Below are 27,364 nucleotides of genomic sequence, written 5' to 3'. Positions count from 1 at the left end.
AGCAGAATCAGGCCAAACAACTCGGCGGTAGCTTAAGTTTGTCCCAAAAACCACGTAGCAAAGCGAGGAAAGCGTAACAGTGGACCTGTGCTCATTGGTCATAAAGAATCGCAATCAAAGTACTTAGGAAATCAAAGGCCCATTGATGAGTATGGAAATATGTTATTTGTTGCATTGTATTTCGAGTTAGCAGATTTTTCATGAAAGTGGTTTTCCTCTTGGCATTCAAAAATAACAGTCAAAGTTTACAATAAGTAAATAAAGTAATTGTGGGCATACTCCATCAACTGATCAGCAGAGTTAGAAACTAATTAAAAAGAGTGACCCCAAGAAAGTTGCTCCAAATCGAAAATAGACAACAATTGCGTTGATTACTTGATTCTGCGGAGTCATCGCCCTGAACAGTTTATATCGATTCGCATCCAAATCGTCCAGCCTTAAGTCCAGTTAAGGCTGGAATTTGAATCTAAGCTGATCTAACAATATATGCACAAAATGAAGTCTGCCATCGAAAGTGATGTTAAAGTCTACGTCAATTTATTGCCCTGCATCATGATGAATCAGTTGCTGGAGTATCCCAAATATTTGTTGAGTATTCTTTCGCCTTTAGCGGTAGCTTAAGCTTAGGTTGTGGTTTGAACTTTGTACAATGTTTAGGGTTAAATATTACGGCATAAGTTAGCTTTAAACATTAGAGTCTAGGCGTTAGCCCGCCTTAGGTTGCCTCCGCCCCTGGCTATCTCCGCCGGCTTAGAGCGGCTCCAGGGCCGCCGGTCCATGTGGACTGCCCTCCAGTTTGCGCCAGACCACGTTGCACATCTCGCGGACCAGCGCCTTCTCGCCGTCGTCCATCTGGTCGAGTGCGCTCCCAGCCAGGTTGCCCAGCCGATCGCGCTCCAGCTGCTCCCGCACCTCGAGCACCTGGAGGGCTCGGACCACCGCCTCTGGGCGTCCGGCAATCGGCTCCGGCAGTTGGATAGCAGCTGCTGCCGCCGCTGCAGCGGCCACGATGTCTTGCTGCTGCTGTTGATGTTGTTGCTGCTGCTGTTGCTGTTGCTGCTGGTGGGGCGATGCCGCTGATTTGGCTGGAGTGGCTGCAGATGTGGCCGTTGGCGTGGGCGTGGCCTGCGGCGTGGGCGTCGTCGGCTGCTGAAGATGGGCCGTGGGCGTGGTGCGCTCCTCCTCCAGTTGCTGGATGCGGCGCTCCAGCGAGCGCACATACTGAAGCGTCTGGTCGTTCAGCGTGTGGGCATGACGTAGATCCTGTTGGGAATCAAATTAAAATCGTCATAAGGTCATGTTCTTATTGGTATTCGTTCTATTTGCTCACCTGGGGTATTTGCCGCTGCTCTGCATAGTTCCTCAATGCGGTGATGGTCTCATCTGCATTCGTGCTGGAGCTGGAACCATCGCCGTCATCTCGAAGCGCATTCCTAGTGGCTGCTCCGCAACCGGCGCACAGCGCATTGGCCGCCACATGGGCACGCTCCTCGTCCAAGTAGAGGCAGAGCTCCTTGAGCTCTAGATTATCGGTGATTAGCTCCTGCTGCTTATCATCCAGCTGACGTAGTTTGTTCTGCAAAGAGAAAGTCAAGTCAATTAGTACTCAAAGATCTGGAGTGTCGTTCGGGTCTGGACCCACCTGGTAAGCGGCCACCTCCTGCCGCATCACGCTGGCCGTGTATCGCCCAAATCTCTGCCATTCTCGCGCCAGCTTGCGTCCCTTCTGCCGGTCGTCGTCCAGGAAGCAGCACAGATCCCGCAACTCCTGGTTATCGTCCAGCAGGCGCTGATTCTGCTCCTTCAGCGCACGCAGTTCATTGACCAGCGACTGCAACTGGCGGTTCTGCTCGGCGGTCAGGCGACCTCCGCCATTGGCCGTGGGTATTCCCGTGCCGCTGGACGTGACCGAGGCATTGGGCGATGGGTGTTCCTGGTCCGGCTTGCGCACAAACTTCAGCATATCCTTCGCTCCCGGCTGGTGTGCTGGCAGATATCGCGACTGTTGCTGCTGCTGTTGTTGCTGCTGCTTGATGGAGTCGGGAATGTAGATGCTAGATAGCTGGGGGATATCCGGCGGATACTTGAGTGGCAAGTGCGGCTTGAGGATCCCGGTGGCCGGCTGGGGCGGTGGCTGGTATCTCGGCGGGATGGAGTGGGCGGGTGCCGGTGCCTTCAGCTGCGGGCTGCGCAGAGATTGCTGCTGATGTTGCAACTGGTAGTGGAAGCTTCGGCGCTGCTGGCCGGCTAGATTGGGCAATTCTTTAGCGGATTGCTGCTGGATGGGCAGGCGGGAAGTCAATGCCTGCTGCTGCGTGGAGTGCGGCTGGTGTATCGTGGCCACCGTCTGCAATTGATGTGATTGTTGCTGCTGCTGCTGTTTTTGGGCTGCCGACTGAGCTGTTGGCGTTGGCGTTCCGCTTTGTTGCTGCGATGAGTGTGGCTGGTGGGGATTTGTTGCTCCTCCTGTTGCTGGCAGCAATGAGCGTCGCTGGTGGATTTGTTGTTGGTGCTGCTGCTGCTGTAGCTTGTTAATTGCCTGCGTTGCTGCCTGACTTTTGCCTACTATTTTGTCAACGCTATTTAATTTTATCAAATTATGGCCCAAAGTGGTTGCTTCGTTTGTTGCTGCTGCTGCCGCGTTGTTAGTTAATGACTTCTGTTGCTGTTGCTGCTGCTGTTGATTGCCGGACATTTTCGTGTTGGTTCCTTGTTCGCCTTGTGTCGTTTCGGTTTTCCGTCCGTCCTCTGCCCGTCCCTCGCCCTGGTTTCCCGGAGTCTACGACCTCGCAGTCATATTGTCAAGTCACTGCAAGATAGCACACAAAAAATGGGCAGGGCATTAGCGAAAATCTTAAGTGGAAAAAGCTATAGGCCAGCCATAAATCAAGCCATTGCTCGGTGTAATTTATGCGACAGTCGAGGGCATGCCGCCGGAGCAGCATAATTAAACCTCCATTAGACTGCCGCGAGACGCTGATAGAAAGTGAAATGAGCATTTATCGCACCACTGGAGCCATGACATGGCACACGAGGCGGGCACACACGTCCACATCCACATCCACATCCAAGTCCACGTCCTCGCCACGAAGTGCTCAACAAAGTGCAGCGAAGCGTCGCCAAAATGTCGCCAGCACACGGAGAAAAAGGGTCCCCCCAACTTACATATATTATATATTATGATTATTTCATGTGACTCATGGCATTTTTATGTTTTTCTTTTCACTGAGAGTTGCCATTAGGATTCATGTAGGACATGCCATCATAGAAATTCTAAAACAACACTCTGACATATAATAACTTTTTTTGGAGGCACCTATTTCTTTCGGTGTGGCAAAGGGAACATGTCGTCGGTCTCCGCTTTCTGGCTGGGATCGGATGGGCTGGCGCTGAAGCGTCTAATCACCAGATGTGCGTCGACTAAACGGAGGCTTCCGCTTCTGGTTTGGAAACCGAAAGCCAGACCGATGCACTGAATCACCGCATATCACCGCATTTGTATCTGGAAAGTGAAATTGTTCATGCTTTGATGGATGGCGGCTCTCTGGGGCAGGAAAATTGAAATGTTGCAGAGTTCGGAGATTGACGTGATTATGGTAGTTAGGTAGGGCAATTTGTGGTAATGTCAAGATTGGTGTTGCATCAGAACGTTTAACCAAAATATGTTTTGGGCAATATATTTATATAATAGTGTATGCTGTCAGCATTTTTAAGGATCCTAGTCATATCAATGATCTCCATTCGAAATGGAACAGCAACTATCTAGCCAGAAGATGTTTCCCCTTGAAGATGTAAATTGGCTAAGTTAATAGCCAACTACTAAACGCAAAGTAATCAATTTTATTTAAGTTCAGATAGGCGAACATCTGCATATCAGTTACAGCTGACATATGCCATAGGTGGGTCTAAGCCACTCTTTCCCCTTTCGAGCTATTTAGGCTGTCAACTTGTCCAAGGACTCCCCCTTTTTGAACGCAAACATCACAGCAGGGCGAGAGAAATGACAACAGGTGTGAAATGTAAGATGCCCGCGAAAAAATTTACAAAAGGCGACCACTTCCCCCAGTGCACCAAACTCATTCAGATCTTCGGGGTACGCGGGAATTACAGCAGTACCCAGCGAAATGAAAAAGAATCCTAAAAAAGAAACAATAAGAGACTGGGGAAACATTGCAAAAATAACAAAGGAATGTGGCGAAGGCCTGGTCGAGGCTGGGCCCTTCATTGTTGCACCCAGAGACGCAGACACCCGGGGTCTGAGGCACACACATAAAGCTGCGCTGGACAGCCAGTGGGATCTGTGGCATTCTGGAAAGAAAACTTACAAAACAAGGCAGCGGTTGTAAATCATCGAATTACCTCAAAATAATAGCAATCGCTCTCAGCCCGTTTGGGGGGCCTGAAATTGGCCAAAAGGAAAAACGAAAATGCAAAGCGAAAAGACGAAGTGTCAAGAAGGCAGCTATTCGGATACCCTATTTCATAGAATAAGTGTCTAAAAGTGTGCAATCATATATATATTTATACAATCATAGTTTCCTTATGAATTTATTTGCCTAGTAAATGATGTAAGTCACTACGAACTTGAAGGAACCATCGCAAGAATACTCATACCCTTCGTAAAGGGTAAACAATACAATGCAGCAACTCTTCTCTCTCAAAAAAAAAACAGAAGGGAAGAACGGGGTCTGGGGGCCAGATCTTGAGTCACAGCCTCAGTCGAAAAAAACTCAGTCCCGTTGGCGTAGTTTTTGGCGACTTGCGAAATGAAGAAACCCTCCAAAAAACAAAAAACTTCGTGTGTCAGTTACGCTTAATGAGCACAAATATTGCTCTGGTTGTTGTTGTTAGCCCGGCTATTGTTGCTTTTGGTGTAGATTTACTGGCTTTGATTGCCATGCCGTGTGCAAGTTGAAACTGGGATCCAGTCGGGTCCCCAGTCCGATTGTGAGGCTCTGAGCTTTGAGCTCCGAGCTCGATTTCAATGAAGACGAGTCTCGGTCTCCCAGTCGGAAATGCCAATACTTAACCCTCAACTGCCCCCCAGACCCATTCGCGGCCAGCAATTCTCCCTTTTTTGGCCGGGCCATGGGAAAACGAGGGGAGACATCAAATGAAAAGCTTCGCGGGCAGCAAGTAATGATGAAGGAGTGAAATTAAAGTTGCGAGTCACAGGCAGAACTCGGTATACTCTAACTATGGAAAAAGGGATGTACTATAATGCGTAAAAGGGTAGTAAGCCAGTTCATATTTCTTAAGAAGTTTATGATCAATTATAATGTATAGTTACCTAATTAGAGCATCAAACTACTTGTAATTATAGGTTTTGGTGACTCATTAGTCTGCTGATCTATAGCCCAACTTATTCGGCCCACAAAGGAACCCCTAGGGCAAGGGTAGACCCATAAAAAGCCTTCAATTTGTAGCACATGTACACATACTGCGTCTTAACCTTTCCAACTTCCCTCCTTAACCCCTGGCGCACCGAAACGAGTCCCCTTTCCAGCAAATAGCGAATCATCACCTGGTGCCTGAAGTCGAGTCCAACGTGAAAAGGGGTAAATAATAAAAACGCAAAAAAAAACAAAAATAATAAATAAAAATGTACACATTTCAATATGCGTGTACAAGAGCTTGTTTGGCCTTCGGCGATAGATGTGTATGTCCAACGTATTTACTCGTTTGTTTTTGCCTTTTATAATTTAAATATTTTACCACTTTGTGCGTGAGGGCGTGCCTTTCCCCCGCCCCACACGATTCCCTTCCTTTCGCTAATAAACTTTGATCTGGCCAAAAGCTAACGACCATCGTTGTTGATGGCTTAGAAGTGGGCATGGGCGTTGGCCTCAGCTCGTTTTGGCCAATAACAAATTGCCATAATTAGTGCCATTTTAATAAGGGGTTCCAGCTCACAGCTCTCGCCCAGCTCCATGTAAATGTGAATTCCCAACGAATATGCCCCGTGGGCTTCCGATTCTCAAACAGGAGGAGGTGAAGGTGTCGGAGTGCAAAATTATGAAAATTACTTTTCCCACCACTTTGTGGGTGGCTTCCTCCGGCTGGGAGACTGGGAACCCGCAACCTCCAGCTCCCCACAATGGACAATAAAACCAGAGTGGCACACAAAAAGCATAATAAGCTTTTAATGGGTCTAGCCATGAATTTATTTGTTATAGATGGCAACTGCCAGATACAAGCCGAGTTAATGGAAAACATCTTGAAGGGTTAAACTGAAAGTTACACGCAACGCGATGGGCAGAACAAAAACTGGTAGCACGATATGCAAAGGAAGTGGATCTTATATCATAAATGCAAGGAAAGTATGGTTAACTTATTACTTTGGTACTTTTACTTACTTACTTACTTAAATAAAAAAAAATCGAAATCATATTTTTCAACAAATCAACATCGTGTCATTATTTTTTCGCAAAGCTAGCTCTTTAAAAGTAATGATGCAGCAACTTTCTAGTGAACTTGATAATCGGTTGCTAGCCATTGCAAATTGCTGTCGATCGCCTTTACATAATCTTTGAATTTAATCGCTTTTTGCCGATTGATCATTATTTCTGCAAATGAGCTTCATCAGCTTGAATTTTTTTTTGCTAATCTCTGGCATTTTTATTTATGAAATACCTCTTGGATTGGCCAACGGACCGTGAAACAAGTGTTTAATTAAGGAAATGAGCGTAGAGTCAAGTACGCGGACACGCACACGTGCAATCGGTAATTTAATAAACCCAAAATACAATCAGCGAAAAAATTGGTTAATAAACGCAGAGCCAAAGGGGGAGCATAAATAAACATGGACGGATGGATGGATTGGATTGGATTGGATGGCTGGCTGGCTGGCTGGCTGGTTGGGAAACGCTCAAAGTCACTCAAGGTTAAGAAATCTCTTTGCGCACGCATACGCACTGTGGCCACAACTCAACAGATCGCAGGCAATGACAGCTTTTTGGCCTTTTCGAGTGATGACAGCCACGGGCAGAAAGCGAGTTGTTGGCCCGCACTGAGGAAGGCAGAACCGCAAGTCATGTGGGTTAAGTACACTTACTTAACAACAATCCCAAACTGACCGCGCGCCCAGACAATGAAGTCCGTGATGAAAAGGCAGGCACAGGCTCTTGTTGTACTGCGCTATGCTGAATCGCAGGGAAATAGGCCAGAGCAATGATTCCAGCTACTTGCAGGATGATAATTATGGTCAAAATTTAGATCACTTAATGTACCGAAAACAAGAAATTCTAGTTGTAATAAACTGAAACTGAATTGACATACCCAAGTAATTAAAAGCCTTATTTGAAATCGAATATAGTTTACAGCAGGAAATGGCGCATGGTTATACATTTATTTTCCCCCTCAGCCCTCCCCAGATCGCCGCCAACTCCACTTGGCCACCCACAAGCCATGGCGAATGCGACAAGCAAACCTGCACACCCACATCGAAACATAAGAATATGGTAAGGTAGGTACAGAAAGTCTCCGGATCGGGGCTGCACGCTCCATTGGATTTGGAATTGGCTGCGGATTTGCATTGCACGCACCAGAAAACGCGTGGTACAACGTAACAGCCCGTCTCCATATATCGTTTTTCAAACGCTGCTCCACAAAAATCCGGGGAAAGCCTGCGAAACACACACTTACTTACGAGTATATATCAAACGCCTTCGCTGCTCGGATCGAATGACAAACGACAAGCGTCGCTGTCGGCGTCGACATTAAGTCATACAGATGACTTTGCCTTTGGCTCCGAGGAAAATAAAATAAGTGAGAAACTTTGGCGGAAGAAATGAAGCGAAAATATTCGTGAATGAACGAATGAATGAAGCGCAGACACAAAAGGATCCACACACCACACCAGCGCCATTCAAAAGACTTAAGACACAAACTCGCCCCTCGGCCTGAAGTTCCATTTATCAACGGGCTCGGCTTGAGAAGATTTGTAACCATCGAAAGACGATTATGTTGCACGTGACACTCACTCCGTCTCTGGAGTTCTCGGAAAAGAATTCAATCCGGGGCCATGGAAATGGATACGCTTGAAATGCATACGCCATACGATTATAGACAAAGTCAAAAATGATTTGACTCTAATTTTCAATCGCTCACGAAGAGGCCACCCACAAATTTGTCTTTTCCAAGTTAAAGAGCCATGTGTAGCACAGTAGGCAAGACTCAAAAACTAAACAATGCAAAAAGCTAACGAGTTAGACAAAGGCAGGAAAACAAAAGACGGTAGGTGAGAGTTAAAACTGAGTGAAGGTTAAGCGATAAGTCAAAACTGTGATGGTGGGGGTTGAGTTGATTACCAATGCGGCGGCTTTTCCCAATGAAAAGCTCCAAACTGGAGCAGAAGCTGCTGCACAGCAAACAGCTGTGGGAATTATAATTTTCAGCTGGCTAATGGAAAGAAGAAAGGCTGAACGATAAGGGATTAAAAAGTTGGGACTTGGGTTCAATAAAGATTAAACATAGATATAGATGTGTATAAACATTGGCAAATTTACACCTAAGCAAGCCAAGTGAATTAGATGATGATAGGTGATTATACAGATCAAAGAACCATAATTTTATACAATTTGTCTTGCTTTCTCTACTAACTTCTATAGCTTCTCCCAAACACGATCCCCATGGGTCTAATGGCCAATAATCTGCTTAATTATGTGCTGAGCTGAACAATATAAAAAATGTATAAAACTCTGAACGGAATTAATATGTAGATTATGTTGCAAACCTAGTGGAACTCTGGAGGTCTCCTATCCATATTTCATTCAGTCAGGCCTAATCGAAGCGACTCAAAATTAACCTGAATAGGCATCAATTCAGAGCCACTCCCTGGGCAAATTCGAATTGGAATCGAGAAACCATAGCTCTCGCCAATCCCTCAATCGCCGGAATACAACTTCCATTTCTCGGCTCTACGTTGTTATGGTTTATGGGTATCATTTGTGTCAAGTCTGCGTCGCATATTTGATTTTTACGACAGCCGGGTAGACGGGTCTCCGAGTCTTCGGGTCTCCGGGTTTTGTGGACCACCGACCGCCCGTCGATAGCCATAAACTTGGCCATTTCATGCGCGAAACTCCCAGGCAACGGCAAACACTTTTGTGCAAATTGTTTATGCATGTAAATTACCCGAAACGGACAAAAACTTTGCCAGCAAATGAAAACCCAAAATCGTTTCGGTAACTTTCGAATTTATCGCATAACGAGAATCTTTCGGTGAGAACTCATTACCACGCCCTCCGAAACACACACAAATCTAAAGGGGGATCTATCTGCAAGCAGTTACAACATCCACATTAACGAACAACAAGCCGCAAATTGTCGGAATATGCAAATTTCGAAGAGCCGGCGTACGGGGAAACATTAATCTTAAGGCCAGCATCGAATGGAGTAACTTGTAAGGCGACTTCTCGCCAAAAGCGAGAACATAAAAACCCAAGATCAAGCCGGACTTAGTAGAGTCCCCCCTCTTTACCATAATCTATAGACATTTTTTGTTCATTTTTTGTTGGCCCCGTAACCCAGTAAAGTTCATATGTACAAATATTTAATTATCATCGGGCTGGAGGCGGTTCAAAAACATTCTTCATCAGCAAAACTAAACATTTCTTTGGCTCAAATTTCTGTTTCATCATGCCTCCGCTCTCCACATAAATTAACCTCACAAAATTAATAAAGGGGAATAAATTCATGTATGCTAATGTTTGAATTCTTTTGTTGTCTCGGCATTTCATTAGTTTTCGGGCTGCTGAAATTCTTTTCGAACTCCTCTGGCCAGCTACTTTCGATTTTTTGTCTTCTATGGCTTTATTTAGAGAACACAAAACCTCTCCACATAGTTCACAATACCCAAAAATTTTGAATAACGTGGGCGGCAAAGAGCGCGTGCTCCATATGGTGTGATTTTTTGGAGATTACAGGTTGCCACAAGTGTGGGCGGAGTAATCAATTATATATGCTCGGATTTGACAAGAATTCAGCCTGAGTATTGTTGAGTTACAACACTAACCTAACCTTATCTGTGATAGTGATACATAATTTATAGTAAATAACTCATATACTCATGCATATAAATGGGATTGAGGATGCTAGCTGTTAATATTAACCAAGAACTTGCACATGTTTCTTTCACTAGGGGGTTCTCAATGGAACGATCCTAGGAAGGTCACAATTTATACCAAATTATCCCAATTGAATCATATAAATCACAGTCACACGTTGATTTATACCTATGAAAGGTTATCTGGTACCATCTTCAACCTTTCACAGTCATAAAAGGAACTGGATCAAACTGTGAATGGGAACAGGGACTATTCATCATTTTCCTAGGCCATGGGATTACGAAACCCGAGATGATAATTTATGAGGGCCCTAAAATGTCCTCGACTTTCTCGCCCTTCCGCCCAACTGGGACTACCTCACGTACAGAAGACGTGAAAAATACGTGAAAAAGACGTGAGAAGGGCGGCGAGGAAACAATAAAGAGGCCCGAAAACAAAGCATTATGTAAGCATTAGCACGCTTTAACCTCCCGCACGTCCAGTTAAACAAAAAACAAAGACCGGAGCGTGAAGAAACCATAAAGAACTACGAACTCCGACAACCCAGAGCAATAACACTTAGCGACAGCGAGAAAAGCTGCGCGCATGCGCAATAAATGCCTAAAGAACCAATTTCCCCCCGACCCCACGGGCCCATCCAATTAAATTTCTATTAATTTTTTACCAATAATAAGGCCCGGGCAATGCCATAAAAAGCGGAAAGCTCAAAGAAGCTGGGTTCGGAAAAATCGAATTTTTGAAATTTAAAAGCTGGAATCGTTTGCCCATTTTTTGCCCATGTTTGCCCACCAATTAGTTTTTTTTGCCCACGTCCAGTTTTTGAGATATGAATTTTCGAACAAGTTCGAAAATTTTCGAAGATCAAAAATTTCACTTTTTTCAAAATTTTTTTTTTTTAATCGCAATAACTTCGTTTGCCCACGTTTGCCCACCCTTTAGAATTTTGAAATTTTCGAAAATTTTCGAAGATCAAAAATTTCACTTTTTTCAATTTTTTTTTTTCAAATCGCAATAACATCGTTTGCCCACGTTTGCCCACCCTTTAGAATTTTGAAAAAATTTTTACTTTAGAAAATATAAGACATTCAAGTTTACCTCGGTCTACTTCGCCAAACCTTTAAAATTAGTTTATTTCGTTTGCCCACCCTTTAAAATTACATTTTAATGTTTGCCCACCCTTCAAAATTATTTTTTTTCGTTTGCCCACTCTTAAAAATAAAAAATTTCGATTGCCCATCTCTTAAAACTAAATAATTTCGTTTGCCCACCCTTTAAAATTACATTTTAACGTTTGCCCACCCTTCAAAATTATTTTTTTTTCGTTTGCCCACTCTTAAAAATAAAAAATTTCGATTGCCCATCTCTTAAAACTAAATAATTTCGTTTGCCCACCCTTTAAAATTACATTTTAACGTTTGCCCACATTTCGAAATTAGCTTTTTCCTTTGCCCACTCTTAAAAATAAAAAATTTCGATTGCCCATCTCTTAAAACTAAATAATTTCGTTTGCCCACCCTTTAAAATTACATTTTAACGTTTGCCCACCCTTCAAAATTATTTTTTTTTCGTTTGCCCACTCTTAAAAATAAAAAATTTCGATTGCCCATCTCTTAAAACTAAATAATTTCGTTTGCCCATCCTTTAAAATTAGTTTATTTCGTTTGCCCACCCTTTAAAATTATTTTTTTTCGTTTGCCCACTCTTAAAAATAAAAAAATTTCGATTGCCCATCTCTTAAAACTAAATAATTTCGTTTGCCCATCCTTTAAAATTAGTTTATTTCGTTTGCCCACCCTTTAAAATTACATTTTAACGTTTGCCCACATTTCGAAATTAGTTTTTTTCGTTTGCCCACTCTTAAAAATAAAAAATTTCGATTGCCCATCTCTTAAAACTAAATAATTTCGTTTGCCCACCCTTTAAAATTACATTTTAACGTTTGCCCACCCTTCGAAATTAGTTTTTTTCGTTTGCCCATCATTTAAAATTTGTTTATAATGTTTGCCCATCGTTTAAACTTAGTTTTTTCATTAACCCACCTCTTTAAAATATATATTTTCAGTTAAAAACGTTTGCCCACCCCTTAAAAATGGTTTTTTCGATTTTCCATCTATAAAACCAAATTTGTACATATGTATGTAATAACTGTAAGTTGTGGCGCCAATTTACATATGTATCTTAGGATCGGCGGACAGAAGCACTAATATTATATGATTATGTATGTACATATATATATATATATATATATATATATATATATATATATATGTATAAATATATATTTATGTTCATCAACACTTGCATGAAATTTATCAATGATTAAGAAAAATTGATAATTGATCCGCCGATCCTAAGATACATATGTAAATTGGCGCCACAACTTACAGTTATTACATACATATGTACAAATTTGGTTTTATAGATGGAAAATCGAAAAAACCATTTTTAAGGGGTGGGCAAACGTTTTTAACTGAAAATATATATTTTAAAGAGGTGGGTTAATGAAAAAACTAAGTTTAAACGATGGGCAAACATTATAAACAAATTTTAAATGATGGGCAAACGAAAAAAACTAATTTCGAAGGGTGGGCAAACGTTAAAATGTAATTTTAAAGGGTGGGCAAACGAAATTATTTAGTTTTAAGAGATGGGCAATCGAAATTTTTTATTTTTAAGAGTGGGCAAAGGAAAAAGCTAATTTCGAAATGTGGGCAAACGTTAAAATGTAATTTTAAAGGGTGGGCAAACGAAATAAACTAATTTTAAAGGATGGGCAAACGAAATTATTTAGTTTTAAGAGATGGGCAATCGAAATTTTTTATTTTTAAGAGTGGGCAAACGAAAAAAAATAATTTTGAAGGGTGGGCAAACGTTAAAATGTTATTTTAAAGGGTGGGCAAACGAAATTATTTAGTTTTAAGAGATGGGCAATCGAAATTTTTTATTTTTAAGAGTGGGCAAACGAAAAAAACTAATTTCGAAATGTGGGCAAACGTTAAAATGTAATTTTAAAGGGTGGGCAAACGAAATAAACTAATTTTAAAGGATGGGCAAACGAAATTATTTAGTTTTAAGAGATGGGCAATCGAAATTTTTTATTTTTAAGAGAGGGCAAACGAAAAAAAATAATTTTGAAGGGTGGGCAAACATTAAAATGTAATTTTAAAGGGTGGGCAAACGAAATAAACTAATTTTAAAGGTTTGGCGAAGTAGACCGAGGTAAACTTGAATGTCTTATATTTTCTAAAGTAAAAATTTTTTCAAAATTCTAAAGGGTGGGCAAACGTGGGCAAACGATGTTATTGCGATTTGAAAAAAAAAAATTGAAAAAAGTGAAATTTTTGATCTTCGAAAATTTTCGAAAATTTCAAAATTCTAAAGGGTGGGCAAACGTGGGCAAACGAAGTTATTGCGATAAAAAAAAAAAAATTTTGAAAAAAGTGAAATTTTTGATCTTCGAAAATTTTCGAACTTGTTCGAAAATTCATATCTCAAAAACTGGACGTGGGCAAAAAAAACTAATTGGTGGGCAAACATGGGCAAAAAATGGGCAAACGATTCCAGCTTTTAAATTTCAAAAATTCGATTTTTCCGAACCCAGCTTCATTGAGCTAAAGCGGAAACCATTAAAATGACTCTGAGAATCTCACTCGACTGATCGAGTGAAAAGGAAGGGGCGCGGTAGGAATTCTATTTCCTTTCTTGGGCACAAAAGCCGCTTAGAGCCGCACTTCTTTTGTCTGCCAGCGCAACAAACTTCCGGATTGAACGATCTATTGAAAGACCCGCGTCCCGGGACCAGGAAGGAAGCCACTTGGTGGGCTTAGCCCAAAGACAGCGAGATACTGTACTGGAAAGGGAAGTGGAAGTGTTACACATCGGCGGTGAAACTGCGTTCCAGCTTTTTCACGCTGAATTTATGAACTAATTAAAAGACAGTTCCTATCGGGCGGCGATGAAAAGAGCAATATGTGGGGTAACCCAACACCAGTACGGTATGTGCACTGGGGAAAAATATTACCAAGTATCGATCGTTATGTATGCCAAATACTTTTTGAAAACCAACCAACAATGGCAACATTGCAGTTGGTAGACGGAGATTTGAACAACGTAAGAGTTGCAATATCAGATCGAATTTCCCCCAGTGTTCCTTTTGGTCACTGAGCCATGTCGATCGGCTGTCTTCTGCTCCTCGGTGTCCAGTGGTTGGTCCACCGATGGAGGCTGCTCTTGTTTATAAATCAAGTCACATTAAGTGTAATAATAAACGCAGATCGAGGCGAACTTGAGCCGGTTCTTTGGTTCAGCGTCGATTGGGTTGGGGCTATATTAAGGCTGTTCTGCGGCTGGTGGCGAATTGAATAAGTCATAACAAGAGAGAATGCTGAAGTCGAGCTCACCGACTGTCGGATACCCCTTACCCAGCTAGTGAAAGTACCTGTTACATACATTTTGAACGAATCTAGTATACCCTGCTACTTACTCCACGAGTAACGGGTATCAAAAGGGGAGGGTGGTGGCGCAAGGTGGGAATTAATAAAAATCTGGCCAAATTGTGGCAGCGCGTTCTTCTCCGCTTCGATAATTATGGAGACCAGAGCAAGCCAAAAGAGAGAGGCTTTGGCAGAGCTGGGGAAATGTCAAAACGTACGCTTCATTGCCGTCGCCTGTCTGCTGTCTTCTGTCTTCTGGCTTCAGTCTTCAGCTCAGTTCACAGTCTTCTGGTCTCTACTAACGATAACGACAACAAAATGCTGATGGCACAAATTATAGTCAAGCAAGAAAGAAAAACGGAGCCGGAGTTGGAGTTGGAGTAGAAGTTGGAGCTGCAGTTTGAAGCTTGGAGTTGGAAAGAGCCGCGGCTGAAGACCGGCAGGCCGGCAGTAGAAAGCAGAAAGCTAGCCAGAAAGCCTCCGTCTTTGGGTCCCCAGTCCCCAAGCCCGCTTTGTCTCGAGCCCCACAATTTCCGCCATTTATGACAGTCACAAATCGAGTTACACTCACATACCCACCGCCTCGACTTTGTCTATAGCTATAGCCATAGCTTTGGCTTTGGCTTCAGACTCAGCTTTAGCTTTAGCTCGGCCTCAGCCTCAGCTCCAGCCCCAACTTCAGATTGAGCCTCTCCTCCAGACCGCCGCGTACTTTCTAATTTCTAGGCGCACTTTTTCACTCGATGCTCTGCCGCCTGGCTGCCGTTTTTGATGTTTAATACCCTAGAAAATGGAGGGGCACACGAAACTACACAATACATTTGCACAATATTATAACTTCAATATGTACTCCCATTTTTGTATTTTTAAAGCTTGTCTTCAAACAAGATGTTTGTTTCGAAATAAGCTTACTATCTACTTCTGATTATGATAGTGTATGCCACATTCGTCATCTGTGGTTTGCATTTGTTTACCAATATGTTTGTTGTCACTGCTTTCTGTTGAGCAAACAAGTTTTTTGGTATTTTTTTTTTTTATTGTCCATCTCTCGAGTCTCCGCCAAGTGTTAATGTTCATTTGTGCATGAGATATTCACCAAATTGCATGCAATAGAAATTTGTTGTCGAGGTCGCACCGCTCCGCCAAACGAGCATCAAAACAGACCCAATGCCGCCACTCGGTTCCGTTGATACCCCGGTTGGTGCCCAGTACCCCAGCCCCCCTCCAGCGCAGATCTCGAACCCCAATCCACAATCCCCACAGCAACCATAACCATTCACAATGCCAAAACGGCAGCAGCGGCGGAGAAAAACGACGCTTTTGGAGGAGGTTTTTTTGGTAGCTAAGTGATGGGAGGTCAAATCAGTTACAGTTACGTGAGGCTGTTTTGGGCCAACAGGAGAACGTTTTGGCCAGAAGCAGAGCGAATGGAAAGTAAAGAAGGGGGCCTCCTAATGAACGCCAAGTGGAGCACCCCTCGAAGCGAACGAAAAGCGCCGGATCTCATGCGATTGGAGACCATTTGATGATCTAATGGCAGTTCCAATCGACTGGTCTCATTTAAATTCCTTCGGCATTTATGTCGAATGGGATCATTGCCAATTACAATGATATGTGTAGAACCCATCTGGCATATCATTTTCGATCGTAGAGTAAATAGATTAGAATGCTTAACCATGCATATTTTACCTAACTGCAACTTACTGGTTTCTTTCAGCAATTCTATAATGATCATGTTCCATAAAGAAGACTTGCACTTATCATTTGCGGTGTTCTTTATCTGATTTACATGCTCAGAACATGATATGTCCATCTATAGATCACTTATCATACATTTCAACCGGTTCCGTTTCGATCATTTCTGGAATTTATAGCATCCCGAGACGAGACTTGTTTTTTTTTATATTAGAGCATTCTGATACAGTTATTCCGAATCAATTTTCCCGGCGAATGCTTAGAATATTTTTTTAGATTTCCGTAATTTAGTGGAGCTGCTAGCTGCTCGAGACGCCCCCTTGTGCTTCCTTGTGGGCCGGAGCCACATGCTCATGACCGTTTGTCATTTCCAGAGGCGCGCCAATTGCCAGAGTGGCCTGCCAAGTATTTCTGCGCTCTCTGTGTGAGAAAATGTGGCCAAACGGTTAATAACAGGGGAGTGGGTTGGCCAAAAGGGGGCTTCCTCCAGGCGACCGCAGAAACGGCAGCAAGAGTCAACATAACTTAGCCCAAAGGCAAAGTCACAGTAGCGCTCAAGCGAATAGCACCAAAAATGTCACTCAAAGATATTATAAGTTTCATAATCTTGCTGATGACTTTATATTTTAATTACTGGCATTCTAATATTATTATCTTATATCATGCTTCATTAAAGAACATTGCAAAGGTTATCCACAGATCGCAAAGCGAAGCTTTTAAACTAACCTACTTCTAGCATTCCCACCGCCACTATAAGCATGCAAGTATGTGACCATGTGGAGGAGATTCCAGCTATAGCTGCCGGGACAGGAAACTTAAACTAGTTCTAGTTCGAGTAGCTGGCTTCTAGCCGTTCCACAAACTGGGACACTTGTTGCGCCAACTTGGACACTCGATGGCTGGATGACTTGGCTTGGCTCGCAAGCAATCAAACCTGCAGCCCCAAGATGACAAACAGACGAGGCTTCCCACGCAGCAGTCACTCCCATGCCGCCCCTGCCACTCCCACGCACCCGATGGCCGAGTCCCGAAGGCCCGGAAAAGAGAAGCCAGCCTAAATCGTCTTAATGGACCATGAAGAGGAGCCCGCGGAGACGTAGAGATCCAAAAGATCATTACACTCCAAAGAGATTCTGCAGATGGCGGCAGGCGCGCGTAAATCTCGAAACCGCCCAATTAAACAGAAAGATATATGTATATGGATGGGTGCTTATAGGAATATAAAAAGCAGGGCGACACACAAAACAAAATCACCGGCGAGGAGGACAGAAAACGAAAGAGTGAACGGAGGCCCGGCGGCGATGTTGGCGTGGATAAGCCCAAAAGAAAGTTTTCTTTCATTGACAAAAATTTCTTACTCGACTGAGCTGTCTTTTATTTGCCGCCGCGTACAACGAACTTGGCCTCAGTTGCCCACGGGCGCGGATCTTAACCCATTAAGATGCCGGGCCAAGTCAGGAGGAGATTCTTGTGGATACTTTAGAAAAAGCCACAAAAAAGGTTTCAACTCGGACGAAGGCTATATACTCGGATGAGTTTATAATTATTAAATATTCCACTTAGACCCCTAAGGAAACATACTCTTTGTCCGAGAACTAATAGTGTTAATAATTGTATTTAATAATTGCTATTTACATTTTCCCAATTCAAACGATGCCTGACTGTTGCATTGTTTGTGGTATGTGGCCAAGCACTTTTCCCAACTACACCATCTCCCGCCTTTCCATTTAACCCATGGAAAATGCATTTGCATTTCTTGGCCGATTTCTCCCTTTCGCGTTAATGGGTTAATGCTGCTGCTGCCTGGCATTAGTTACAGTTTTCCGATACACGAAATTGACTTTACATATTTCAGGCAGCGGGCGATGTAACAGGTTGTTGGGCGCCATCTCTTTCGCTCTTGCGGGCATTTCGTTTCGAAACGGTGGCGTCGCTGCTTTTACCTGTTGCATGCGGCGTGGTTGTTGCTGTTGCTATTGCAACTGCTGCAGCAACAGCAACAGCAAGAGCTACAGCATCAGCAGCAAAAACAACGGCGATGCTGCAGCGTAGTCGGTTTTCGCTGCTGGTTTTGTTTGATCTTGTGTCTTATTGTTGCGCGTTGTCGTGTATCTTTCTGCCTGTTATTTGTTGCTTTCCTCGGATGCGATACTATCGCCATCGCTCCTGCTGCCTCTCCTTCTCACTCGCACCAGCAAGCAACTGTTGAATTTATTGGCGCATATAAATGCCTCAAAATTGATGTTATTGTCGTCCGATATTCCCTTGCTTGCCCCCGCGCCGCGTCGCTGGCTCGTTCCTTTGTTTTTGTCCTGCTTGTTTTGAAAATTGATTTTTACTCGGACTTTTATGGCCGTAGTGGCCGAGCGATAAGTGGAGGAAAAACCCGCCTTCGTTTGGGCACCGTAGAGGGAAAAGACAAAAGGGACCAGAGACAAAAGAAGAACAAATGGGCAAGGTGGGCGTAGCGCTGACAAAGTGGGCGTTCCCGAGGAGAATAGAGCAATTTTCGGGATCGAAGGGAAAAGTGGGGGCAATGAGTTAATTTTCCGTGGGCCGAGGCCCATGGATTTTCAGCCGACTGACGTGGGCTTGGTACACGTAGAAAAGTATTGATTCAATGTTTTTTCAATAGTTGAAGAGCCTGAATTGAACTTCTTGTAAGTGAGTTATCATGTATACTATAACTATTCAAATAGTTCCTTGCACTCTTGTGAACTTATGTACATATATTTATTTTTCTGTGTGGAGAAACGTGGGCAGGGAAAATGGCAACTTTGGCCAAGGCAACTGCAATTGCTGCAATTGCCAATCTAACAGCAAAACTCACCTTTAGCGAATGTTTTTTATTCCAATCCGATCGAGCGCTCTCTCTCTCTCCCTATCTATCTATCTATCTCCGTTTCTCGCTCCTTCTCTCCTTTCAAAACAAATCACAAATATTTGCGCATGCGCGACTGCGCATTCCAGGGATACAGATACACACAGACACACACAATACACTGGCACACAGGGGCACTCGATTCCGGCGTTTGTTTTGCGGCTAATTGTTTATACAGCGCAGATTATTCTTCGCACTGGATGTATTTGTTTGTTCATCCGGCTATTTTCGTTTGTTTTTGCTCCCCACGAGCAAATTTGCAGCGCTCACGCAGCCGAGAATTCGCGCAATCGCTTTTTCCTGTATGTATCTTTTATTGGCCGCAGTTCGCGAGTTTTCATGCCCTTTTCGAGAGCCCAAAAGACGCGTCGCCTGCTGCGTTTCGCGAACTATTTTCGGTTGGCTAGAAGCCCGAAAAGGCGGTTTCAGCCGGTGTTCCCCTTGCACTTAACAAACACTCAAGCGGCGATCGCAACTCAAGAACAAAAAGTTTGCGAAAATGCAGGCGGTGTGATTAGTCGCCAACACGAATGTTCCGAGTGCAGGGCGGGGAGAAGTGTAGCATAATTTATGCGAAAATTTACAATAAAATAAACACAACGCGATATTTCAGCCGACAATGCGCACTTTTATGTTTTTTGAACCGCAAACGATCGCAACGATCGCAGTTTTGTGACTGAAAGCGACCGATTTCTAGAGATGCGTTCAACCAATCCTCAGTGCTGTCGACTATCGATTGTTTGTGATCGACTAAAATATCGGAGTGGAACGTGTTTTTAATGTGTGGATATAAATCGGTCTATCGATCAACTTCTATTTTAGTACATATTCAAATTCAAACTTTTACGTTAATGAACTAAACGGAAATTTATCTTGGCTGGTCCTTAAATAAGAATAATCATGAATATCTTGGCTTGACGCTTTCATAAGAAACCCTTTTATTAAAAAGGATTACGGGTAATCTGCTGGTGTATATATTTTTGATATAGTTTTGACCATTTAGCCAAAGACCCAGTGTATTCCAGTGCCGGAATTGTCCTCGTATATCGCCGCCACACCCCAAAGGCAGTTCTCCCAATGGCCCTCAAACCTAAACTGTGTCTCCGATGCTGGCAGCTCCTCCAACTTCAGCTGACTCCCGCAAAATTTACTGAGTATATACGTGTCGCACCAAAAGAAGGTGTACCCAGTGAGTCCCTTTGACTCCTCTGGTGGTTGCCATATTAAAGAATTTGTCCTCACGTTAAACCTTAAATTCTGTGGGTCTCGCCGCTGGGAGTTGGCCAAAATGGGCACTTTAAGGACCGAACTGTTCACCGACCTCCCCAAGAAATTCTGGCTCCAAATAGACACGTTGGCCGGCTTTGTGGGATCCCAGTCGTAGAAGACTGCATGGTAGTCGTTCTCCAGCCGCGCTCTGTTGCTGAAAATGGAATCACATGTACCATATACGTTAAAATTGATACCTAATGGCTTACCCCGTATCCGATTCTAAAATGTACGTAAAGTCGGGACCTCCAAATTCCAGCAAAGACAGACCCACCCAATAGACATAAAGTTCCGTAGAGCGCGGTTCGTACGAAAATCCATTGGGCACGAACTTCGGTGGACGATCTGGTACGGATGCATTCCCCGATACATTGAAGGAGTAGTAATCCTTCGTCCAGGGCGAGCCTGCAAGATTGTAGCGTGTCCAGAGACGCACTTCGTACTGAGGATAGCGATAAGGCGGCATCCTGAAGCACACATCCTGTGGACTACTGAAACCAGCTTCCAGGTGGCTAATGATACGAGCATCATAAGCTTCGTTCGATAGCAGGCTAACGCGCCACTTGAAGGTGGAGTTGCTATTCCGCGAACTCCACTGGCCATCCACACAGACCACATTGTCCCTCCTTGAGATGCTGGGTGAATAGTTTCCCCACAGTGGCCTTGTCATTTGGTCGTCGACCAGGTGAAATTCGTACCATCGTGCAGCATCGATGGCTTCCACTGCAAAAGTGAAGTTATGTTTTACGCCGGTACTGTTGATCGGACGCGGCAGGGTGCAGTGGGCACCAGCATTCGCATCCGGCGGCTTGCAAATGTGATATGGAGAACTATCCATGCTCAGGGAATAGTTCTTGTTGTTCGCGACTCCCACTATGCGAAGGGTGGAGATGCACACCACATCCGGACGTGTGTCCTCATAACGACACTTAAATTTCCAATAGTCGGATGCCCAGGTGCTGGGCACCAGCAGAAGCAGCAAGCTCGTCCGCCAGTCCATGTCGACGGACGTGAAATGGCAATCTTTCGCTGGGGTGGAGGTACTTATTGGCGCATCATATCAGCGCCAGATGTCAAAGTCCACTGAACTCTGCGATCAAGTAATAAATGTCGAGTGGATCTATCTCTTAGATTTTAGTACATTTTGAATTAAACTCTAGGACTTATAGCTCATGTTCTCCTGTAGAAAGTCGAGCCAAGCTAACCCAGATTATATTGTTCAGATAACTTACCTAATCAGCCGCCGTTCATTTAAAAATAACTAAATCTTCTTGGCTGTGCATTTACTTGGACCAATTTAATACTTTCAAGTTGGCTTTACATAACTTGTGTAATTTGATCTTGCTTATGTATGTACATAAAAGCATAAAATATATTGCAAAAATACATATGTATACATGGTATGTGTGTTATATAATTCTCTCTATAAACGTTGTAAATTTTGCGTACGGCTGGTAATTAGAATATTTGTTTACATCTGAACACTTAAGATCCACCGTCCTGATTCACTTAAAACATTTAACCTAAATCTATCTGTTTAACGCGTTGAGTGTTTCTCGTTTTCTTTTTAGTTGAGTCCGTGTGCAATAACTTGTAAATCTGTTCAAAACTGCATTGTTCGTTAAAAGTTGTTTTTTAAAATATAAATATCGATAATTTAACAGGTAAAAAGAATAATTTCGTAAGAGTAGCTGGTTAAAACAAACAAAGGCTAACAAATCCGTAAAATATGTATACACAATCTTTCCGTTCCAAGCGATCATAAAGACCCCTGCTCCGTGACCAGCACAACGCTCTGTTCCTGCGCAATGGCAGCTAGCTCCTTGAGCCACTCGTCCATGAGCACAGCGCACAGGGCCAAGTCGCGCGATCGCTCGGTGCCACTCGTGCTGGCGATGATTCCCATGGAGGCCACCGAGTCCAGGGACGCCGGCTCCGAGTTGAAACCACCCGTCGACGGGCCGCCATCCAGTCCGTGCAGGGTGCTCGCCGAGTGGGTGGTGGTGTTCGACTGGGCGGAGAGCGTTAGGGTGGAGCCTGCGATGCTGCTGTTGCTTCCCGATGCCGCTGTCGACGTCGCGTTGGCTCCTGTGCGTGCTGCTCCCGCTGGGGGCTGCGTACTCAAGCTGGTCTCGCATGTGCCTGCGGACGTCTGAGCTTGGGATATGCCTCTTCCATCGTTGCTGGCATTATTCCCCACCAGATTCGAGGCAGCTCCTAAAAACGTAAGTAGGGATTAGCAACAGCGCACGAAATTGATCTTTTGGGTTAATTAAAAAACAACAATAACCACATGTATATATGGGATTCCACAAATGTTTTTCATATTCTACTAATAACTATTTTTTTAGTGGAAAGCATAATTTACAAAGCTCTACGAAAGTAAAGATACTACGCACAAATATTAACAAGACTATGCCATATTGGGTTAGGTTTGATTAAAACTTTAAATATTTTATCAAGCGTGAAATATTTACCGGTGAAGAATGCGTAAATTTGTGATAAGCCAGATGAAGCTAAGATTTGTTTGATTTTTTGATCGATTCGATAAAAATAAAGAAATAAAAGAAATTAATTTATTATAAACGATGCCTGCGGCATTTTACAGAGATGTGTGTCAACCAAATTTAGCCCTGAATGAGACCTGTTTACTATTATACCTTTAATAGTTCATTTAAATGTTAAAATGATTGCTTAGGTTTACTTTGCATTAGCTAGTAATTAACCAGGCTCTAATGCAGGGCTCAAGTACGTGTGTGTGAATGTGTTTTTGTGAGTGAAGTGTGTGTGTAATTTGACCCAAAACCAACTTTCTTCCAACATCCATCGCTGCAGATTTGTAAACTGTTGGTAATATCTAGTTTGTTTGCTTGGTTTTTCTTTTTGAAAAATATAGAAGTTGTGCAAGAGTGTGAGAAAAACAGGCACCCGATTCTGTTACTCACCGGAGGAGCCATTGGTGGTGGTGGAGGCGGACTTTCTGCTGAACATGTTGGTGATGGATTTGCTGATGCTGCGCCGCTTGTTATCACTGCGCTTGAACGGATCGTAGGCACTAGTGGGCGTGGCCTGCACGGGCGTGGCAGCCGAGAGGGTCGCGTAGGCGGATCGCAGTAGTCCCTGCTGCTGGCCGGAGTTCGTTACCATCTGTTGCTGTTGGCTGTGATGCATTGGTGAGCCCTCGTTGCCCTTGCGCGCGTTTGCCAAACGGAACTCTCGATCAATCAGCGACGAACGCGCCACATCAATGATCTCCAGCGAATCCTCCGTCACTGGCAGCTCGGCATCTATTTGCTGCTTCAGAATGCGCAGCACCTGGTGAAACGAGGGCGTATCCGAGGTGATGGCTATGTCCGAGCGCAGCAGCAGCGAGTGAATCAACGGCAGGGGATACCAGGCCAAGCGAGTGATCAGCCCGGTCAGGTGGAGATTGACGTACAGCGAGTTGCTCGTGAAGGTTTGCAGTTTGCCCCAAATGGCATTGAGAAAGGGACCTGGAAATATACATAGATACAGCAATTATTTATAAGGAATTACGAAGAACAATTTAATTCTCACCTAAGCTTACGGTGCCCTGCGCAAACAAATCTTCCGAGAAGTCAAGGTCCGTCAGTATTAATTCGTTGCGATTGTTGTTCGAAGTTCGCCATGCCTCTCGTTTGCCGGATGCACCCAAAACGCTGCTAAGACTGCTGATATTGTGATCCATATCCGCCTCGCTGGCTGTCGTGGCCAGAGTTGTATCCGTGGCTTCGCTTTCCTCGTCCGCTGGCCGCCACTTGAAGGATTCGTAGCCGCTTGACTCGCCAATTGACTGCAAGCTGTCCAGCTGCTTCTCACCCGTCTCGTTGGCGGCGATGGGACCGCCACCGAACTCACTAAAGAACTGTCGCGCCAGCTCTAAGGCGTGGCCATGGACTCTTCCTTGCCCGTGACGAGGCCACTTTTGGTAACGATAGCTGTTGGCCCACTTTAGGCAATCCTTTTGACACTGGGCGATTCGCCAATGAGCCTCGAATAGATATGCCTGTATATTCGCATACAAACTATCACCCGTGTGCACTCCATAATAGTTCCAGTTGGCTCCAATCGTCTTGCTCATGACCGGAGAGGGGAGACTCGGCAGAGGCGTCAGTTCACTCAGCACAGGCTCGTGGACGCTCTTCGGCCTGGCCAGATCTCTGGCCCTCTTCATCACATCGGGCGAGAGCTCGAGAAAGAACTCACTGCTATTCAAATACGGATCGATTTTGTTGATCTTGTGGCGATGTGAGATGGGCACATGCTTGCCCGGCAGCATGAACTTGAGTAGCAGCTCCAGCATCAGGTCCTCGCAGTGCAGACCCAGCAGGGTGTCAAACAATGCCATCGTGACCATGCACAGGTTGGCATCGGGCGAGTTCAGGCGCTCAACCAGGGCATCGAGTATCCGTTCGCCGTCAAACTTTTCCGTATCGAGCAGAAACCGAACGAAGGCCCTCAGCAGTCCGGGCTCCGTGATGGAGCGCAGGATTAGGTCCAGGTACGACATTGCCGAGATTTGCGAGTCGATGTTCGTCTGAAAATGTTTGCCCTTCAGTGTCTGCGAAAATGGAGCGCAAAAAGTTGTTTCGAGATTTCGAGGTGTGTGTGTGGTTAGCTACGGGGAAGGAAAAGACACAAGAAACACACAAGAGACGGAAAGCAGAAGGCGGTGCAGTTCCCTAGATTAAATACGAGTCTTACTAAAAAAGAAGATATCGGTTAAGCAATACTTGCATTGTATCTTTAGTTTTACGCTTTCTTAACCAGTATCTAAATAATGTTCTAGCTTAAGGACAGGACATAAATGATTCGCTTGCAACCAACACCACAGAAATGCATCGAAGACAAATTTTCACGAAGAGAGACCGAGACGAGACAAAAGCGTGACTTCACTCACCTGAAGGATCGCAGGTCCCAGCACGGGAACAATGAAGCCCTGGTACATGAAGTCCAGCAGCTGCTGCTTGATCATCTCGTGGGCCACCTGCACCACTGCGTTGCAAAACTCGAGGGCGTTCATGAAGAGCGTCAGCTCAGGGATCTCTGTCACATCGTCCGGCGTTATCCGGTGCCAGTCGATGGAGCTAATCTCGATGCTGTTGGGCAGACGCGAGTAAAGCCCACCCAGGCCGGTCACCAGCAGCGGGCAGATCGAGGAGTACTGGGCTATGTACGTTCCAATGTTGGAGTTCTTCTGCGAAAGCGCCATGCACAGTAGCAGAGCATCACGCGCTTGGTGACCAAGGCTGCCCTCACGATGCACGTACGGGATAAGCAGCGAAAATATTATGAAGCTAAAACAATAAATACAATATTTATCAGACACAGAAGATACTTAGAATAGAATAGGATAAATGGAACACGTCCAGTGCAGTCATCACTTATAATTGGAATATTACAAGGTCACTTTTTTAGTATTGCCTTATCTGGCTAATGTCGCTATATTACTCGATGAATCATAACACAAATATTAATTTATCGCTATTCTATTTTATGCTGAATGAATTGGAATGTTTAAAATTTACTTACTTGGTAGTGGTTCCGCTTTTGGGTGGCGCCACGTTGCCATTTAATATCTGCTCCTGCACTTGCGTCTGGGCGGAGAAGAAAAAGAGGTCCAGCAGGTGGACATTCTGCATGAGAACCACGCACAGTTGGTTCAGCAGAATCACGAGGCGCTTCTCGAGATCGGGCGGAAAGATCTCGCCCTGGCTGGATGCCAGTATCTTGAGCAGGGGTCGCAGGAAGGGCTCGTGGCAGAGCAGCTGGTGGCGCGAGTGGCTGACGAGTAATTCGTACAGCTTCAGCTGTTCCAGCCTCACAGCGTTGGCATACCGTCCCGTGGTGCAGGCCCACTCGTACAGCTTGTCCAACAGATTCTCGCTGAGCAGGAATTCCAGGCAGGGCGCCGCAGGCGGACCACTAGCCTCTGCCGCCGGCAGCGAGACTTTGTTGCAGTGATGCAGCTCCACGAGCAGCAGGGTGACCATGTAGTCCAAGTGCGAGACCACGCCCAGCACGTCGTCGTGCGAGGGCGGCGCACTGTGCTGGATGATCTCGAAGGCCTGCTGCCAGTGCTTGCAGAAGCTGTCGTAGCAAGCGCGCGGATCGCAGTCCGTGGCAGCGTCGATGGGTCGCTGTCGCAGTGGGCCGCCGTGTCCGGCGGAGGCAACGCCTCCACCGCTGCTCTGGCGCAGCCACATCGTTGTCGATACGGTGTGTGTGCGATTCGGTGGCTTTTAGTGGCGCTGGTCCGCTGATAACTGCTCCGTGTGCGTTTCGTTTGGCATGAATTGGTGCTGGTGCTCTGTTATCTCGCGTTTTGTGCTTTTGTCCGACTGTGTGAGTGGTGAGTATTTCAATGTTGCTCGCTTTGTAAATATTTAGAAGCTAAAAGAAGACGCACTTTAGTTGAATATTCGCTATTTACTTTTTTCTAATGTTCCCAAGAACAACAAGTGACACACTTACGCACACAGCCACACACACACCTGTGTACGTGTGCCCACCTATTTGGGCACTCTCTGTGGTTGTTGTTGCTGCTGCTCGCTCACCTGATGAATTTGGATTTGATCGTCGTCATCGTCTCCGCTGCTGTCCGCTCTCCGTGCATCGTGCATCTACGTCCATTACTGTTTAGGGGCCCTTCTTAGATGGGTTTTCACGCTTGCAGCATTTGCAGCGCTTTTTTTTGGCACTTTGGCAATTACAATTACAAATACAATTAAGTGGTAGTACCAACACTTCCGCAGATTTGCGGACTAGATTTGCGTTCTTGCAGCTCGAAATTCGCGCATTTGGCGCGAGTTTTGGAGTCAAGAAAGGGAAGGCAGTCCGGCCCGCACTTTATTGCCTCATTTTGCACTATTTTAGTGGGTTTTCCAAAGCAATTCTGCGTAAATATTTACAATTATATCTGCACGGAAATAGAAAGTTAGCGATGTGCAGCTACCAATATAACATATCGATGTTTCGATTATTCCTAAGCTATATCG

General features: G+C 44.6%; 3 protein-coding genes across 7 annotated transcripts; all 3 read right to left on the bottom strand.

Annotated features, from left to right (window-relative positions):
- Positions 1-150: 150 nt before the first annotated feature.
- LOC6739198 (heat shock protein DDB_G0288861) lies at positions 151-19,788 on the bottom strand. Of its 2 annotated transcripts, none has more exons than XM_016169028.3 (4): positions 19,026-19,788; positions 1,643-2,809; positions 1,331-1,576; positions 151-1,263 (listed from the first exon to the last, which is right to left on the bottom strand). In XM_016169028.3, the coding sequence occupies exons 2-4, from the start codon at positions 2,693-2,695 to the stop codon at positions 751-753; spliced, it is 1,812 nt and encodes a 603-aa protein (XP_016023226.1). In that variant the 5' UTR covers positions 2,696-2,809; positions 19,026-19,788; the 3' UTR covers positions 151-750. The 2 variants fall into 2 exon arrangements, with proteins under 2 accessions (XP_016023226.1, XP_016023225.1); XM_016169027.3 differs by lacking the exon at positions 19,026-19,788 and adding an exon at positions 3,009-3,091.
- Positions 19,789-19,985: 197 nt separating this feature from the next.
- Positions 19,986-21,368, bottom strand: LOC6730803 (cytokine receptor). Its single transcript, XM_016179462.3, has 2 exons — positions 20,555-21,368; positions 19,986-20,499 (listed from the first exon to the last, which is right to left on the bottom strand). The coding sequence occupies exons 1-2, from the start codon at positions 21,343-21,345 to the stop codon at positions 20,076-20,078; spliced, it is 1,215 nt and encodes a 404-aa protein (XP_016023223.1). The 5' UTR covers positions 21,346-21,368; the 3' UTR covers positions 19,986-20,075.
- Positions 21,369-21,613: 245 nt separating this feature from the next.
- On the bottom strand, positions 21,614-27,299 carry LOC6730802 (FHIP family protein CG3558). Of its 4 annotated transcripts, none has more exons than XM_016179459.3 (7): positions 26,924-27,299; positions 25,899-26,759; positions 25,267-25,663; positions 23,904-24,927; positions 23,291-23,839; positions 22,823-22,861; positions 21,614-22,562 (listed from the first exon to the last, which is right to left on the bottom strand). In XM_016179459.3, the coding sequence occupies exons 2-7, from the start codon at positions 26,570-26,572 to the stop codon at positions 22,105-22,107; spliced, it is 3,141 nt and encodes a 1,046-aa protein (XP_016023220.1). In that variant the 5' UTR covers positions 26,573-26,759; positions 26,924-27,299; the 3' UTR covers positions 21,614-22,104. The 4 variants fall into 4 exon arrangements, with proteins under 4 accessions (XP_016023220.1, XP_016023218.1, XP_016023219.1 ...); XM_016179457.3 differs by having other exon boundaries at positions 23,904-24,903; XM_016179458.3 differs by lacking the exon at positions 22,823-22,861.
- Positions 27,300-27,364: the final 65 nt, after the last annotated feature.

The sequence above is a fragment of the Drosophila simulans genome, chromosome 2L, assembly GCF_016746395.2.
Source record: "Drosophila simulans strain w501 chromosome 2L, Prin_Dsim_3.1, whole genome shotgun sequence".
NCBI classification, from domain to species: domain Eukaryota; kingdom Metazoa; phylum Arthropoda; class Insecta; order Diptera; family Drosophilidae; genus Drosophila; species Drosophila simulans.
This window is presented reverse-complemented; position numbering and strand designations above follow the sequence as displayed.

Bases quoted from the DNA above. Each gene is read 5' to 3' on its own strand.
- LOC6739198 (XM_016169028.3), bottom strand. From the start codon at position 2,695: ATGTCCGGCAATCAACAGCAGCAGCAACAGCAACAGAAGTCATTAACT. The intron at 1,577-1,642 runs GTGGGTCCAGAC...TTCTCTTTGCAG, and splicing joins AGGAGGTGGCCGCTTACCAG to AACAAACTACGTCAGCTGGA. The intron at 1,264-1,330 runs GTGAGCAAATAG...GATTCCCAACAG, and splicing joins AGCAGCGGCAAATACCCCAG to GATCTACGTCATGCCCACAC.
- LOC6730803 (XM_016179462.3), bottom strand. From the start codon at position 21,345: ATGGACTGGCGGACGAGCTTGCTGCTTCTGCTGGTGCCCAGCACCTGG. The intron at 20,500-20,554 runs GTAAGCCATTAG...TTCCATTTTCAG, and splicing joins ATTTTAGAATCGGATACGGG to CAACAGAGCGCGGCTGGAGA.
- LOC6730802 (XM_016179459.3), bottom strand. From the start codon at position 26,572: ATGTGGCTGCGCCAGAGCAGCGGTGGAGGCGTTGCCTCCGCCGGACAC. The intron at 23,840-23,903 runs GTGAGAATTAAA...GTATATTTCCAG, and splicing joins GCAGGGCACCGTAAGCTTAG to GTCCCTTTCTCAATGCCATT. The intron at 22,563-22,822 runs GTAAATATTTCA...TTACGTTTTTAG, and splicing joins AATTTACGCATTCTTCACCG to GAGCTGCCTCGAATCTGGTG.